This window comes from Aphelocoma coerulescens (assembly GCF_041296385.1).
Source record: "Aphelocoma coerulescens isolate FSJ_1873_10779 chromosome Z unlocalized genomic scaffold, UR_Acoe_1.0 ChrZ, whole genome shotgun sequence".
Lineage (NCBI taxonomy): Eukaryota > Metazoa > Chordata > Aves > Passeriformes > Corvidae > Aphelocoma > Aphelocoma coerulescens.
In genome coordinates, this window is record NW_027184085.1 from 25,343,396 (window position 1) to 25,356,639 (window position 13,244).

Genomic DNA, 13,244 nt, shown 5'->3' on the forward strand with positions numbered 1-13,244 from the left:
CGCAAATGACCCTTGGACTCCCCCCTGCTCCTTCATGCAGACAGAAGCCTGTCCCATTAGGTCACAGCGGTGAGGAGGAGGAGATGGGGGTGCATGGGAGTGCACTGTGCCGTCCTTCCAGATGTCTCCACTCCTGCTGTGAGAGTGGGGACGGGTACAATGTTCTTTGGCGATTTCACTGGGTCTTTCACCATTAGTATTTTTTTCTTGAATAAGCCAACCCTTGGTTGTGAGAGAGCACAGGATATTTTTCATCTCTAGTATTCGTAGCAAAGGACAAAAGCTTGGGCTCCCCGGGCTCAAACGCCGGGTGTCTCACAACGAGGGGCCGCTTACAAAGTGTCGGCTCTGCACTTCTGACACCCGTCGAGTCAGTGGGGGAACAGATCTCCTTACACCCACACAGTTTTAACTCGGGCGGGTGAGCAGAGCAGGCACCGGCGGCGCCTGCGGAGCTGCCGCGCCGGCACAGCATCTCCGCGGCCGCGGCTGCGCCCGGGCGGCCCCGGGGCCCTCTGGCGCTGCCGGCGTGGCGAGACAGCCGGGCACTCACCGCTCCGGCCCGCGGGGAGTCCCTCGGCCGCGGTCCAGCTGGGACACGGCCCCGCGGGAGCGGGGGCTCGGGCTCCACGCGGGATGGAAGCCGCAGCATCCTCCCCGCGGGGAGGGGCCGCCGCGCTGAGGCCTGCCGTGTGCGTCACTACGGCTCTCTGGAGAGGAACGAGCCCTACTTACAGGTTTATTTTTTTTCTCGGAGACCCAGATTTCCTAAATCCCGATTCAATTTAAAAATAGCTCTTCGAAGGGCTTCAGCGCCCCCGCCCGTGCGTGGTCTGCGCTGGGGAGCATCACTCGCGCAGGAGTACCCGAGTCAGGAACGGGAACAGCTGGTGAAATTCGGCTGCTGTGGGAAGTGCTGCTGAAGGACAGCAAACAGAACCGTGCCTGGTGTACTCCCGTACTCACTCGCAGATACGGCAGCGCCGGTGTTAAAAAGCAGATTTTGGATTTAATCTGAGAAGAAATTTGCACGCTGCAGCATGTGACATTCAGTATCTGGAAATAGCTGCTCGATCTTAGAAAAGCTCTGCGCAGAGTTTTTACTGAAATGAATAGATCGTGCACAGTTTCATATCAAGAGACATGGCTCTACTGATTTCATATGTTAACCAGTTTATGATCAAAATCTTATAAATAGAGTTATGTTAGGAAAAATCCCAAGAACGCATGCAGGGTTACATAGCTGAAAATACATACGGCATTCTGTCACTATGACTAGAATGCAAGACACCTTAAACTATTAAAACCCCAGCATTCTGCAGGTCTGCATTAGCATTGCAGGCAATGTGGAAGAGTGCAATTTTGCTTAAAGAGCACCAGCTTAAACCAAAAATGGATTGAGAAAAATCTCAAATACAGTCTTCCAGGTGCTTTGGAGTTACACCAGTATAATCTAAGGCTGTGACAATTCACCTTGGTTGAAGACTCACCCAAAAAGGTTTGTTCTTTCACTCATCATAGGGCAGAAAGAAATCATAGGGCTAAGAAGTGAATTCACGTGATGGTTACATCCCAGTAAAAAACAAAAAACCCAGCCCCCAAATCCTACAAACAAAGAAAACACACATACCCCCCAACAAGCCCCCAAACCCTAAAGTTAAAAAGACTGTTAAAACAGAAAAAAAAAGGATGAAAGTAGAAGGTGGAAGGAAGAGAAGGAAGAAAAAGCCTTTACAGAACTTCTCTCTGTTCTTAAAATTGATGATCAGCACTCAGTACAGCAGGGAAATGTCATCACCCTGGAGTTTCTCAAATATCTGTTGAGCATGAAAAGACTCCCACAGAATTCAGACAGAATTCATCTGACGAGTCAAGATCATTTCAATATGTCGCTATTTAAACTTAATATTCAATCTTCTCTTTAAAGAGAAACCCAGGGCTCTTTGAATTATTTTCAATGAATATAGTGTTGCTAGAAGTAAACTTTAAATCAATATGGAGTCCACAGTGCAACCTTCTGGGTTTTCTTATATTTACTCTGTATGATTTGATGTAATAAAAATAAAGATATGATTACCTCATGAAATTTATGTTGGGGGGGTAGGGGAAGGCAGGAGGAAAGAGCAGCAGGAAAAATCTGTGGTGTCTGACTGAAGGAATTTTCTTGTTGTGGGGGAGGGTGACTGGGCAGAAATTTTGACCCCAGTCCTGCAACTGGATCCATCAAGCCTGACCCCTGTGCTACTGCAGTGCTTGCTGGAGTCAGCAGAACTAAGTGCTAAGTGCAGGGCTCTGTCCATGTGGAACTAACTGGGGATTTGGGACCTTCCAGTTTCCTGCTGTGGAGGGAGGATGAGTTCACCTCTGTGTAAATTCCAGAAAAGGAGAAAGACACTTCCATAAGAGAAACTTGCACTTATTTTTAGATCTTCTGTTCTCTCACTCAATCCCATAGAGGTCATGCTGAACACAGCATGTCTCTCCTTCTCCAACTACACGTGCCTCCCCTTCTCCAACTACCTGCTAACACCCGGCTATCACTGCTGAAAAATAGTGTGTCCCATATTTCTCTAACAAGAAAAACCTCACACAAAGTTGGCAGTCAATGTTGAGTAGCTGCTGCTGCAGTTGCTAATCCAGTTTTGAGTCTATTTAAATGATGTGTCCCAAATACGACCACTGTCAATGTCTTGTCCATCACTGCGGAGCACAGTGGTTTTTTTGTGCTCCCCACAAATGCTTTATTTCTTGCAACTTCTAAGTATACAGGACAGGGAGGTGTGCACCTGCAAGGTCCATGCAGCTGGGCAGTGTTCTGAATGCACATCTCCATCCAGAGCTATGTCTCCTAATTGCAAAAGGAGCTGCAAAGAAGCTCTGAGACTTCCAGCTGTCAGGTACATCAGGTTGGTGTGCAACCGTCTGTGCTCAAATGCCAAGCTTCTCCAGTGCCCAGATATGGGATCAATCACAAATGGATGGAATCTGGCAAGAGCCAAGACAGCTGTGTTCAAAGTAAGAGAAAGCTGATGCCCTCCATAATGGACACCTGGTTTGAGCTGTGCTGTGCCAGGCCAGAAAGCTGACCTGCAGGCACAGTAGCAGTGCACCGCTTGGTTACTTTGGACATTTTTTGTGGTGCCCACTCCAGCAGGTGAGAGCTGAGATCGGCTTTTGGTTTGACCCCTCTGAGGGAGATAGGCAAACCTAATAGGGTGTCCTGGGGTGACTATGATACTGTATTCCCTATTGTCGGGTTGCACCTTTAAGGTAGATCTGAGAGAGAGGGGGGAAGGCGGCCTGTATTCAAAACACAGATAACTCGCTCGCTCTCTCCCCAGCTCTCAGCTCTGCAGCAGGGCAGAGAGATGCATTCTCTTGCTTTTTAGCTAGTTTCTTGTTTGTTAGCTGAAGCAAGGAGTTTTCCTGGGACTGTCCAGCTCCAGTCTGGAACATCACCACCAGGAGGCCCCACACTGCGGCCTAGAAGGGCCCACGCAGCACCCCAGCTCTGGAGAGAGCAGAGCCACACCTACAGAAAGGACTCTGAATTTACCATGTTTTCTCCACAACAAAAAGGTTCATTATCTAACATTATTCATTTTGTTCCTGCATTGACTTTGCTTGTTAAATAAACAGGTTTTTTTCACTTTCCTCCAAGAAATTTCTTTCTGAACCTGGTGGGTAGGGGCTGCTGAAACCTGCCTTCTATTAGAGGACACATTAATTTTGGACGTTTCCTCCTATTTTGTCTCGAACCAAGACATGGGATCATCATAATGATATACTAGCTTGTCCAGCTCTGACGCACTTCTAGGCACATTCAAAAACAAAATCTGAAATATATGTGGAAAAATAAAATGAAAATGTAGGGACTTAAGGCATTGTCATTGCTCTGGGGTTTAAAAGGCTCCCGAGGAAAGCTTTTTTGGATCTTCATTCTGAACGGCAAAATTTCAGAGCTCATCCTTTGTTAAATACAGCTGTAAATACATTTCACAGAATCACAGAATATTGTTAATTGAAAGGGGCCCACAAGGATCATCAAGCCCAAATCTTAAGTGAATAGCCCATATAGGAATCAAACCCACAGTCTTAGTGTTCAGCAACACCATTCTCTAATCAAATAAGCTAATCTCAAGTTGTTGTGGATTCAATGCATGGAACCAACCTGAACTTGAGCAAGAGCATTCACTATAGCCCACACTGGGGGCAACCTGCAGCCTGGGTTGTGTGCCTAAGACCCACATTCAAATAAGAAAGGACCTCACAGATGTTCCATCACAGCTCTCCCACAGAGTGGGGGTGCAGCAGCTGTGATTGTCAAAGTCCTCAACAGTGGTAGGATCACACACCTCTGCAGAGGCTTCAGAAAGATGCCATTTTCTGTCGTGACATTAACCTAGTAGTTATTAGACTACTGGTGGGAGACCTCCCATCAGGTGGGGAAGGGAACTAACTGAATTTGATGCATGCAGGATCTCTTCGAGATCTGTGTAAAAGTGGGCAGAAGTCACTATTTGTTTTCTCTGTTCTGAGATGCTCTGGCTCAAGCAGGATGCTCCAAAGAATGTCTACAGGACAGGGTTGTGGAACAGGACTGAGTTGTACAGGTAAACCAAGCAGAAGAAGTCTAATATGTAGACTGGACTTATTAATGAGTAAGCTAGTCTAAAGAATCAGACAAAATTAAGACATAATATGCACTTTCATGGATCAGACACTTGAGCACTTTTGAAGTTTCCCAAGCAATTAAGAATGAAAATACATCAAGAGAAAATCAAGTGTTCTCTAAAGATGCTGAATGTCCAGGAGCAATCATGATCTTCCACAAACATCTTGTGCATTCACAGTTCACACTGGTTTCAGCAAGTCTGAAAATTAAGCTTCTTGTTGGGGAATCCTAATATGGATTTAGATTGTTTAGTTTAATGGTTTTGCTATTAATAGTTTTGCTATTAAATAATTAATAGCTCTGCTATTAAGTTGCATCACAAAGAGCTAATGAACTTTGACAGAGAAGAAGGAAGGGATCAGTTAAATATCTTCAGTGATACTGAACTGTGTGTCAATATCAAGATCTTGCTCACATTGTCTTATCACACAAGCATTTAAGGAAAAGATTTTTTTTGGATTCTTGTTGGCATCTCTTAGGATTGTTGTCTCTTGTCTGTGATGATTTTATGAAGACAGAGGGTATATTTCCTCATAACGTGGAGGGGACAAGTTAGTACAGGCATAGTCTTCCAGCAGTCCTTCTGGCTCATCAGAACTGTCTTCTGACCTGAAAAGAGGAAGAGGAGCAGATGCAAAAAGAATTTACCAAACACAGAACATGCAAGTAATATCAGTGCTTCATCTTCCCAGCCTTATCTGGGCAAAGTACTCCCTGGCTTCTTGAGAAAATGCTAAGAGATGAAGTTCTACTGAGATTCAGCTGTTTTCTGTGTTTTTTCCATGAAGTTTAAAAGTGTCAGGAAGTGACCTTTGTCTTCACCCTCCCTATGCCTGTCACCCATATTGCTGAGGACAATGGGTCAGTCAGCAGTTTTTCAAGCAGACTTTGATAAATGAACTAACAGTGACTTGTGCTGTAGAAAGGATATAATTAAGAGTAATTCCTATAATTACAATATTTTTCCTAGAGGAAAGAACTATATAAAATTATTTTGTATACAATTTGAGCAGCTACAAACTGCTGTGCAACATCAGCAATCTTGTTTACGCCTCAAAAATATGAAAAGTGGAAGGGCTGGAAGGCTGTTACAGTGGGAGAGGAACATGCTGTGACCAGGCGTATTCAGGAGCGAGAGCATCTGGTACCAGACTGATTCTTGCATTGTTGCAGAAATGCTGTTTGTGTGCTGACTCATGTGTTGTGATTTTAGTGGAAGCCTCTGGCTGTACACATAATAGACTAAAGGTGGTAAGTAAGATAAGCATAAAAACACCACCACATACAGGAGCATATATATCTTAAAAGACATTTAGTTGACTGAAAATTGAAAGGCATTTTTAAGTGAATTTAAATTTAAATTGTATAAAATCACTTTACAGGAAAAGTATGTTTCCTCATGCAAGAAAAATTCCTAACAAAAACAAAAAGAAGTCTGAGGAAGGATAATACCCTGAACTAGCTGTAGCTTCCTACGAAACCACGCATAGTACTTAAAACATTCAGAACCCTGTGTCCAAGCACACTATTCAGAAGATGTACCTCTGATTCCTGGTGTTCTCTGAAGCGTAAGTAGTGTAGTTCTCATCTCCAGTAAAAGCCAGGTTATCCAGGGTGTAGGCAGGACAGAAGTGAGGAGAACCCGGGCTGAGAACCGGCGAGGTGCTGGGGGGAACAGCACTGCAGCAGCTGAGCGCTGGGTGAAGGTAGCTGGGACTCACAGCAGCGCCTTCCTGGGACGGGTAGGGTGGAGGGATGTACTGCACCACTGTGGCACCATGGAAAGTTATAGGCTGGTTAATGCCAGTGAAGACAAAGGACTGTCCGCTTGCAGTCTGGTCAAGTTCCGATGTATTTTCCTCTCTTTCTTTACAGGGCTTGCACGTAAGCATGTTAAATTTACAAACAGCAATCAGAATAAAAGTCACTCCAACAGACAGCAGAATAGGCCCTAGTAACTGAGTCCACTCCAGGTGAGTAATGCCATCATATTTTATCCATCCCATCACAGTGAAAGTGATCCCCACCAGTCCCAAAAACACACCTGAAAAGAGCAGGGTTGTGCCAGCTTTATCCCCATCTGACACCAGGGCATCAGATCTGTTTGGCTGACAAGGAGTGACAGAAAAGACATTCAAGGAGAAATCTTCTACATTGTTGTTGTTTTGCTCCATTACTGAGTATAATGTATCTTCTCCCTCAAGAGAAAGAGGGCTTGTAAAGGACTTGGCAGAGCATTTAAAGTTGAAGGTTCAGGTTAGTTATACAAGAACTTTGCATGTGTATGGTTAACAGAGTCCATCATGTGAAAGAATAAACTTTGCTTGGAAGAATAAAGGTCTGGGAAGTGAAGCCTGAAGCCATCACCAAAGATTTCTTGAATTACCACCATCACTTCCAAAATGGCTTCACCCCTGCATGGCTGCCTGTTTCTTTGTGTTTCTTCTTCTTTAATTTAGCACCCATGATACTGTGCCCATTCTGGATAGAAGAAAAAGCAAGCTGGAGCTATCACAGCTTTTCCTTGGTCCCAGCTAGCTGACGCATCCAGCATATGGACAGCACATGTTTAGTCAACAGCAGTGAGGAGATCCTTGCTCTCCACTTCCTGCTCCATTTTCTGCAGGAAAATTCCACATGGCCATTGGTAGGAATGCTTTTTCATGCTCTGAAGTGTGACATATAGTCATGCCTGGACGTCTGTTGCAGCTCATTTTGCAGTTCATGGTTTAAAAAAATATCAAAGTAGACTTTCTTATATTTTTCTGGGACAACCACTAGGCGAGCAGGAGGGTAAGTGGCAACAGCCTGGGAGAGCTGTTGGCTGTGGGAGAAACATTATTTCAGGCCAGCCAAAGCTTTCCAGCTGGTTGAAGGTAGCATAATTACCCTGTAAGTTCCCCTTAATTGTGGACATTTTTTGTTGTGGGATTTCCACACCTTCTTTAAGGTTTATACAGAATAATGCCCAAATACCCTGAACAGCACATCACTGTAGGAATGAGAAAGCATCTCCTGTAATGCTAAGCTTGACAGAGTGGGGAATCTTATCCTGTACTCAAAAGTACCTAGGATATTTCTTCATATCACAGTGAATTGTTCTGCTGAACTTCTGTCTCATACACTAAACAGATAGATCATTGAATTTTGAGATTTTCTGTTTCCTAACAGTTTCAGACTAAAGTAAGTGCTGTTGGAATGTTCTGGTAGAATGTCTTTGTACAATTCCTTAAGGAAGAAAAATCTCCTTAGATGAAAAATCATCCAAGTACTCTGTCTGTTTTGACTAGCATGGCAGGGTGCTATACACAGGACATTGATTACTACTCAGGCAGTAGAACACATAATGCTATTTCCTGCTACCAGCAGCTCTGGGGAAGCAAGCTTATCCTGAGATTTATAAGATTAAAAATAGCTCTAGAACTAGAAAATTATTCTTTCAGACTGCTTCTTCAAAGTCAGTAAAAGTGCCTTTAGTCCACTGTGCATTCACAAAACACAAACAAGACAACAAACAAGCTGTTGTGTGACAACAGCTCTCTTCTGGAAAGGGCTACTCACCAAATTTGGCACCTTCAGAACTGAAGCTGAATGCAATTGCAGATGTCTTTCTCATTTTTTAGCACATAGACCTCGAAGAATATTAGTGCTGGATTCCTTAAAAAAACAGCTGTGAAGTTTCCAAACTCAGCATTATTAAGTTGGTCCTATTACCCATGGTGTCAACAAATTTTCTGACAAATACACTCAAGATCAGCCTATCCCACAACACTAAGTCTGGTCAGGATTCTCTGCACCTCTTGAGCAAAGAGATCAGTCTTGCAATGCAGTGGTTTTGTATGATGACAACTAAACTAGAAAGTGCTGAAATACTAGATAAACTGTCCTTCTACTGGTAATTATAGCCAAAGTCTAAGTCATCTTCAACCTTACATTTGTTAAACTTAATGGAATGAACTGTTACTGCTCTTTACAACTCAGGTTTTTCCATACCATGAATCATTCTTGCCACTGCTGAATCTTTCAGGCTTTCCAACATCCTTTTAAAAGCAGCACTATATTATAAGAGCGGTCTAGCTAATAGTTTATACAGATGTAGTGTCATCTTGCTTCTTTCATTCATTCAAGAACTCTGCAACTGCTATTTGCAATGGGATCATGCCAGTGCACTTCCTCAATCCTATGGAATAGTCCTTAGATCCTGTCTGGAATCAGAATTTTCCAAGTTGGGTGTTGTGTCATCCCACGGCTGTCTCTTTGCCTCTGGTCTAGGACATGACTTCATGATTGTTTAGCAAGTGCATAGTAGAGCTGGAGAACATAGGCTTCTTTTTTTCTTTCCAAAGCTATATGCCACTTGAACTGCATGGAAAACACTCTCCATTTGGTGTGCTAGGATCTGCATTAAAATTACTCCTTTCCCTGTAAACTGTCCCCTCTTTGTAAGACAGTTTCCTCTATGCCTCCCCATATTTCTCCAATTATTTGCCCAGAGAATGGTAATGCTGCAGTCAGGCAGCTGTCAAGGTCCTAAGAGATTACTGGGTCACACTGATTTTTTTAAGACCAGTGCTTTTCTTTGCTAATAAATGTATGTTCTGGGGACTCACCTTAACATGCTGATTTACTAAATACATCCCTTTTACCTGGTATGACTCCTAAGCAAAAGAGTTTTGTGAAACCAAGGAAAATTGGTCAGAGTAAGGTTTTTCAGAATGAGTGCTGTTTTCAGATCTCACTACAGTTTTGTTCTCATCTGCTTCAGAATTTACCTTTGGACACAAGCACCGCTTTGCTTTCTGTTCCTCCACCTAATTTTCTATTACCAATGCAGACTTCTCCTGCAGCGCTTGCTGCTGGAAGCAGGTGCTCTGCACCCCCTCAATTCTCTAACCTGTTTCAAGAGTCATCCTAGTGAACACTGACAGGCCATCACTTCACCCTTTTTTCCTCTCCTCATGTTACCTATTTCTACATAGTTTTTCACATTATCAGCCTGTTGTAGTAAGGTTTTATTTTCTTACAAGCCAGTAACATAAGCAGGGACTTAGTCAAAGAACACGCAAAAGAAGCTGCACAACACATGGTATTGCACACTGACTAGCTTTAAAATGAGTAAGTACAAATTACCACTCCATAATGAAACATTCAACTGTACGGAGATTAGGGAGCCAATGATTTGACTTAGTGGGACTTTTCCAAGAGAAAGGTAACTGCACATGACATCTTTAGTGGAAAACATGAATTACGTGTGTAAGAGCAGTACATGAAGAACCACTGCGAGTGGGTCTTTCACCCCTGAACTACTGCACTGCCAGCCTCAAAGCATAAATAAATTGTGAGGAGCAGGTTCAGCCTGCTGCCCACAACTGCATTTACCAGCAAGGTGGCTTTATATGCTCCAGGGAATGTTTTCTTGTGAGCAGGCACACCAAAATGAAGGTTTTTCCATGCCTAATTGTTCAGATGCGTGCATGTGTGATAGAGAGAGGAGCACTGATCTAGATGAAGTCTGGCATGTTCACTGCAGCAATGTGGAGGTATTGGTCCTACAAGCTATGACTCTGAAGATAGGACGGCAAAGGGATAAATGGATACAGCAACACAAACCACAAAGGGCAAAGATGGGGTGGGTTCAATCCAGCAAGTGCTGTTATCCCAAAAACATAGCAACATTGCAAAGATCTGTGCAATCTTAGTTTTTCAGATAGGTTACCCGTTCATTTTTTTAGCTGCTGGTGATGCAGGAAGACTTTTCCTAGAGAAAAGGCATTCATTTATATTTTGTCAATCCCTCTCATATCCAAAGGATTGCACTGTTGCAGTTAGAAGCAGCGCAACGTCAGTGCAGGCAGCAAGGAAGACAGACCTTAACTTCATTTAGACAGGGCAGGCAACCCTTACCTCCCACTTTGCCTGTTTAAGTACGTGTGAATCAGTAACCAACTTGATTTGCTCCTAGCATTTGTATGTCAAACACTTAAGCCAACCTTAGGGCAGAAAGTGGGTTATAGCACCATTAGTGGGACAGTAAAGTATCTCACTTCCTCAATAAAAATGCTATTCTGTATTATTTTAAGCTACTTTTATAGTTTTACAAGGTGTTGCTTCCTTTCTAATACAGACATTTCACTCCTACTCCCCACATCAAAAATTCCTCCTTCTATTGCCCTTCACCCAGTGGTAGCCTTCGGTGGTGAAGGCAGACCTGCTAGCCTCTTACTCACCTCTTCTGACCTTGCTGCCACAGATTCAACAACACAGTAGGCAAATACTGTAGGCACTGGCTATGTTAACTCCTTCAGCACTGAGCAGTCTATGGAGATGCATCCAGCACATCCACTGAGTTTGCAAGTAATGATTTTCTAAGTAAAAAACACAAGATGCTAATACAGCTGTAAACCAATCTATTTCCTAAGCATCTTTGCAAAATATACAGACGTAAATTCTGTTTTCACTCCTTGTTTTCAGAGGTAACACCTATCATTCCCAGGAAACTCAGGTGCTGAGTCTGAAGTCAGGTCAGCAACTTTCTGAACCATGGTTTCTGCGAAGACTACTTTTTTAGAAGTAAAGTGATCCACACCGAAGACGCAGCAGTAGATGATCAAAACACAATAACCTTAAAGGAAAACAAGATTATGTCTCTGTTACAGAGGACTCAGATGAGTCAACATATCTGCTTGATTTGCCTGGTCTCTTGGGTACATCTTGGGAACAATCAACTGAGCAAATTGCAGGCAGCAGAAAAGGTTAATACTTCTGCAGTTTGCCACCAGATGCAACTGCTTTTTTTTTTTAAAGATGGTGAAATATTTCCAGATTTGTTTAAACACTTTTTGATATTTAGCCTTTTCAAAAAATGAGTGTTCCAGACAACAGCATAAAGCTAATATGGGCCTTCGTTGCATGGGATCTTTCAGGTAAAATACCCCAGCTTCTGTTCTTGTTACGTAATAGAAGGATAAATTGAGAGTGTAACAGGCTCCTTAGACATGTGCAAAGCTTTTTATGCATGAATCATGCATGGCAGTGGGCCCCACTGTTTAAATAGTAGAGGCAAAAGCTAAAAAAATAATCATGAACATGGCAAACTATAGTTTGTATTGAAGATTGCGTACAAGGACCAACATCCTTGAAAATCTCACTAGGTAAAAAATGTTTCAGAAAACGGAGGACAAAATGCCTACTGGCTTTTGTGGATTCCCTTTCTTCATATAGACATTTCCCACGGCTGAGTCATGACAGTTTAATCAGCTCCCACATACTAAATCCCCCTCTGTGCTGTGTTTGCTCATTACTCTGCATGCATAAGCCTCTAGCTCTATTGCTGGCTAAATATACCTCCCTCGCTGGCTGGTTTGTTTTTGTGTGGCTGCACAAAGAGCTGTCCTAGCACGACTGAGGGAATGACACGGAACTGAAAATAAATGGCAAATGCAGGAGCTCCTGAATATCTCTCTAAAGCACTCAGCAGGTGAGAAGCACATTCATAGAAAGGTGACACATGGCAATCACCTTTCCCTAGGCACAGGAGGGAATTTAAGTTCTTAATTCATAGTTTGGCATTCTGTTACAGCCAAGTTGTCTGAAATTCAGCATGGTAGATGACAAGCTGAGTTTTAACTGAAGGCCCAAAGCACACAGGTGTTCAGAGACTCAGCTGAACAAGACAGTGAGCTCTTGTAAAAAGTTTTAATGCTGGCAAGTTCACCAGGCTGAACCAAGCCCAAAGAGTAGCTCTGCCACTTCTAGTTATGGGCACAGAATCAGGTCTGTTTTTCTCAAACAGCATTCAGAGCAAGTCATAAAATGTCAAAGATCAGCAGCAACTCAGTTCCTCCTAATTATCTTTACCTACTACAAGCTAATCCTTCAGTTTGGGAACAGGCGCAAACAAACACAAAACAGAACTAGAACCTTCAGGCAGGGCACTACCAGTACTCTGGGGTGGCAGCAGGATGGCAGAGGCGAGGGTTGTATTTCTGAAGGGTCTGTCAAGTCCTGTGTCAGTTAAAAACATCTGCTGCATGGGTTTCCATGAAACCGCCTCTCCTGCATCTGCTGATAAGTAATGTCTGCACCTCAAAGATACCATTTCTTTGTGGCACTCACTCTCACACAATAAGCACTTCCTGTATAATCCACGAATGATGATATAAAACAGCAGAATAATCCCCCTGAAACCAGTCATTACCACAGTTAAACTGTTAGCCTATTAACTATCCTCAGGGCTCCCTTCAGGCTCTTAACTGCAGCTAAAACTGATTTTCATGGGGATTATACTTACATAAGGACCAGAGATAGTCTAAATACAGAGTGTTTGTTACCAGGCAGACCAAAAGGTAACCACTGAAGCTCTTCATGGCATCTTTGGTACCAATCTTAATACCCCTATTTGTGAATGCTCTCAGAGTACTTGTTAAGGCAATAACTTCACAAACAAGTATTTTCCACAAAAGTAATGCAAAAATAGAAATAAAAACACTTCCTAATTACTTCTTTTTTTGAAGCTCCAAACATATTTAATTAAAATAATCAAAAAAGTTGGTTTCTACTTAGTGTCTTC

At 43.1% G+C, this 13,244-nt stretch overlaps 1 protein-coding gene across 1 annotated transcript; it reads right to left on the reverse strand.

Annotated features, from left to right (window-relative positions):
* Nucleotides 1–4,689: 4,689 nt before the first annotated feature.
* On the reverse strand, nucleotides 4,690–8,164 carry TMEM174 (transmembrane protein 174). Its single transcript, XM_069002164.1, has 2 exons — nucleotides 6,218–8,164; nucleotides 4,690–5,284 (listed from the first exon to the last, which is right to left on the reverse strand). Exons 1-2 carry the CDS (start codon nucleotides 6,847–6,849, stop codon nucleotides 5,182–5,184), a joined length of 735 nt encoding a protein of 244 aa, XP_068858265.1. The 5' UTR covers nucleotides 6,850–8,164; the 3' UTR covers nucleotides 4,690–5,181.
* Between the last annotated feature and the right edge of the window lie 5,080 nt (nucleotides 8,165–13,244).

Coding starts and splice junctions, on each gene's coding strand:
- TMEM174 (XM_069002164.1), bottom strand. CDS start 6,849: ATGGAGCAAAACAACAACAATGTAGAAGATTTCTCCTTGAATGTCTTT. Junction 5,285..6,217: donor GAGAACACCAGGAATCAGAG/GTACATCTTCTG, acceptor TCCTCTTTTCAG/GTCAGAAGACAGTTCTGATG.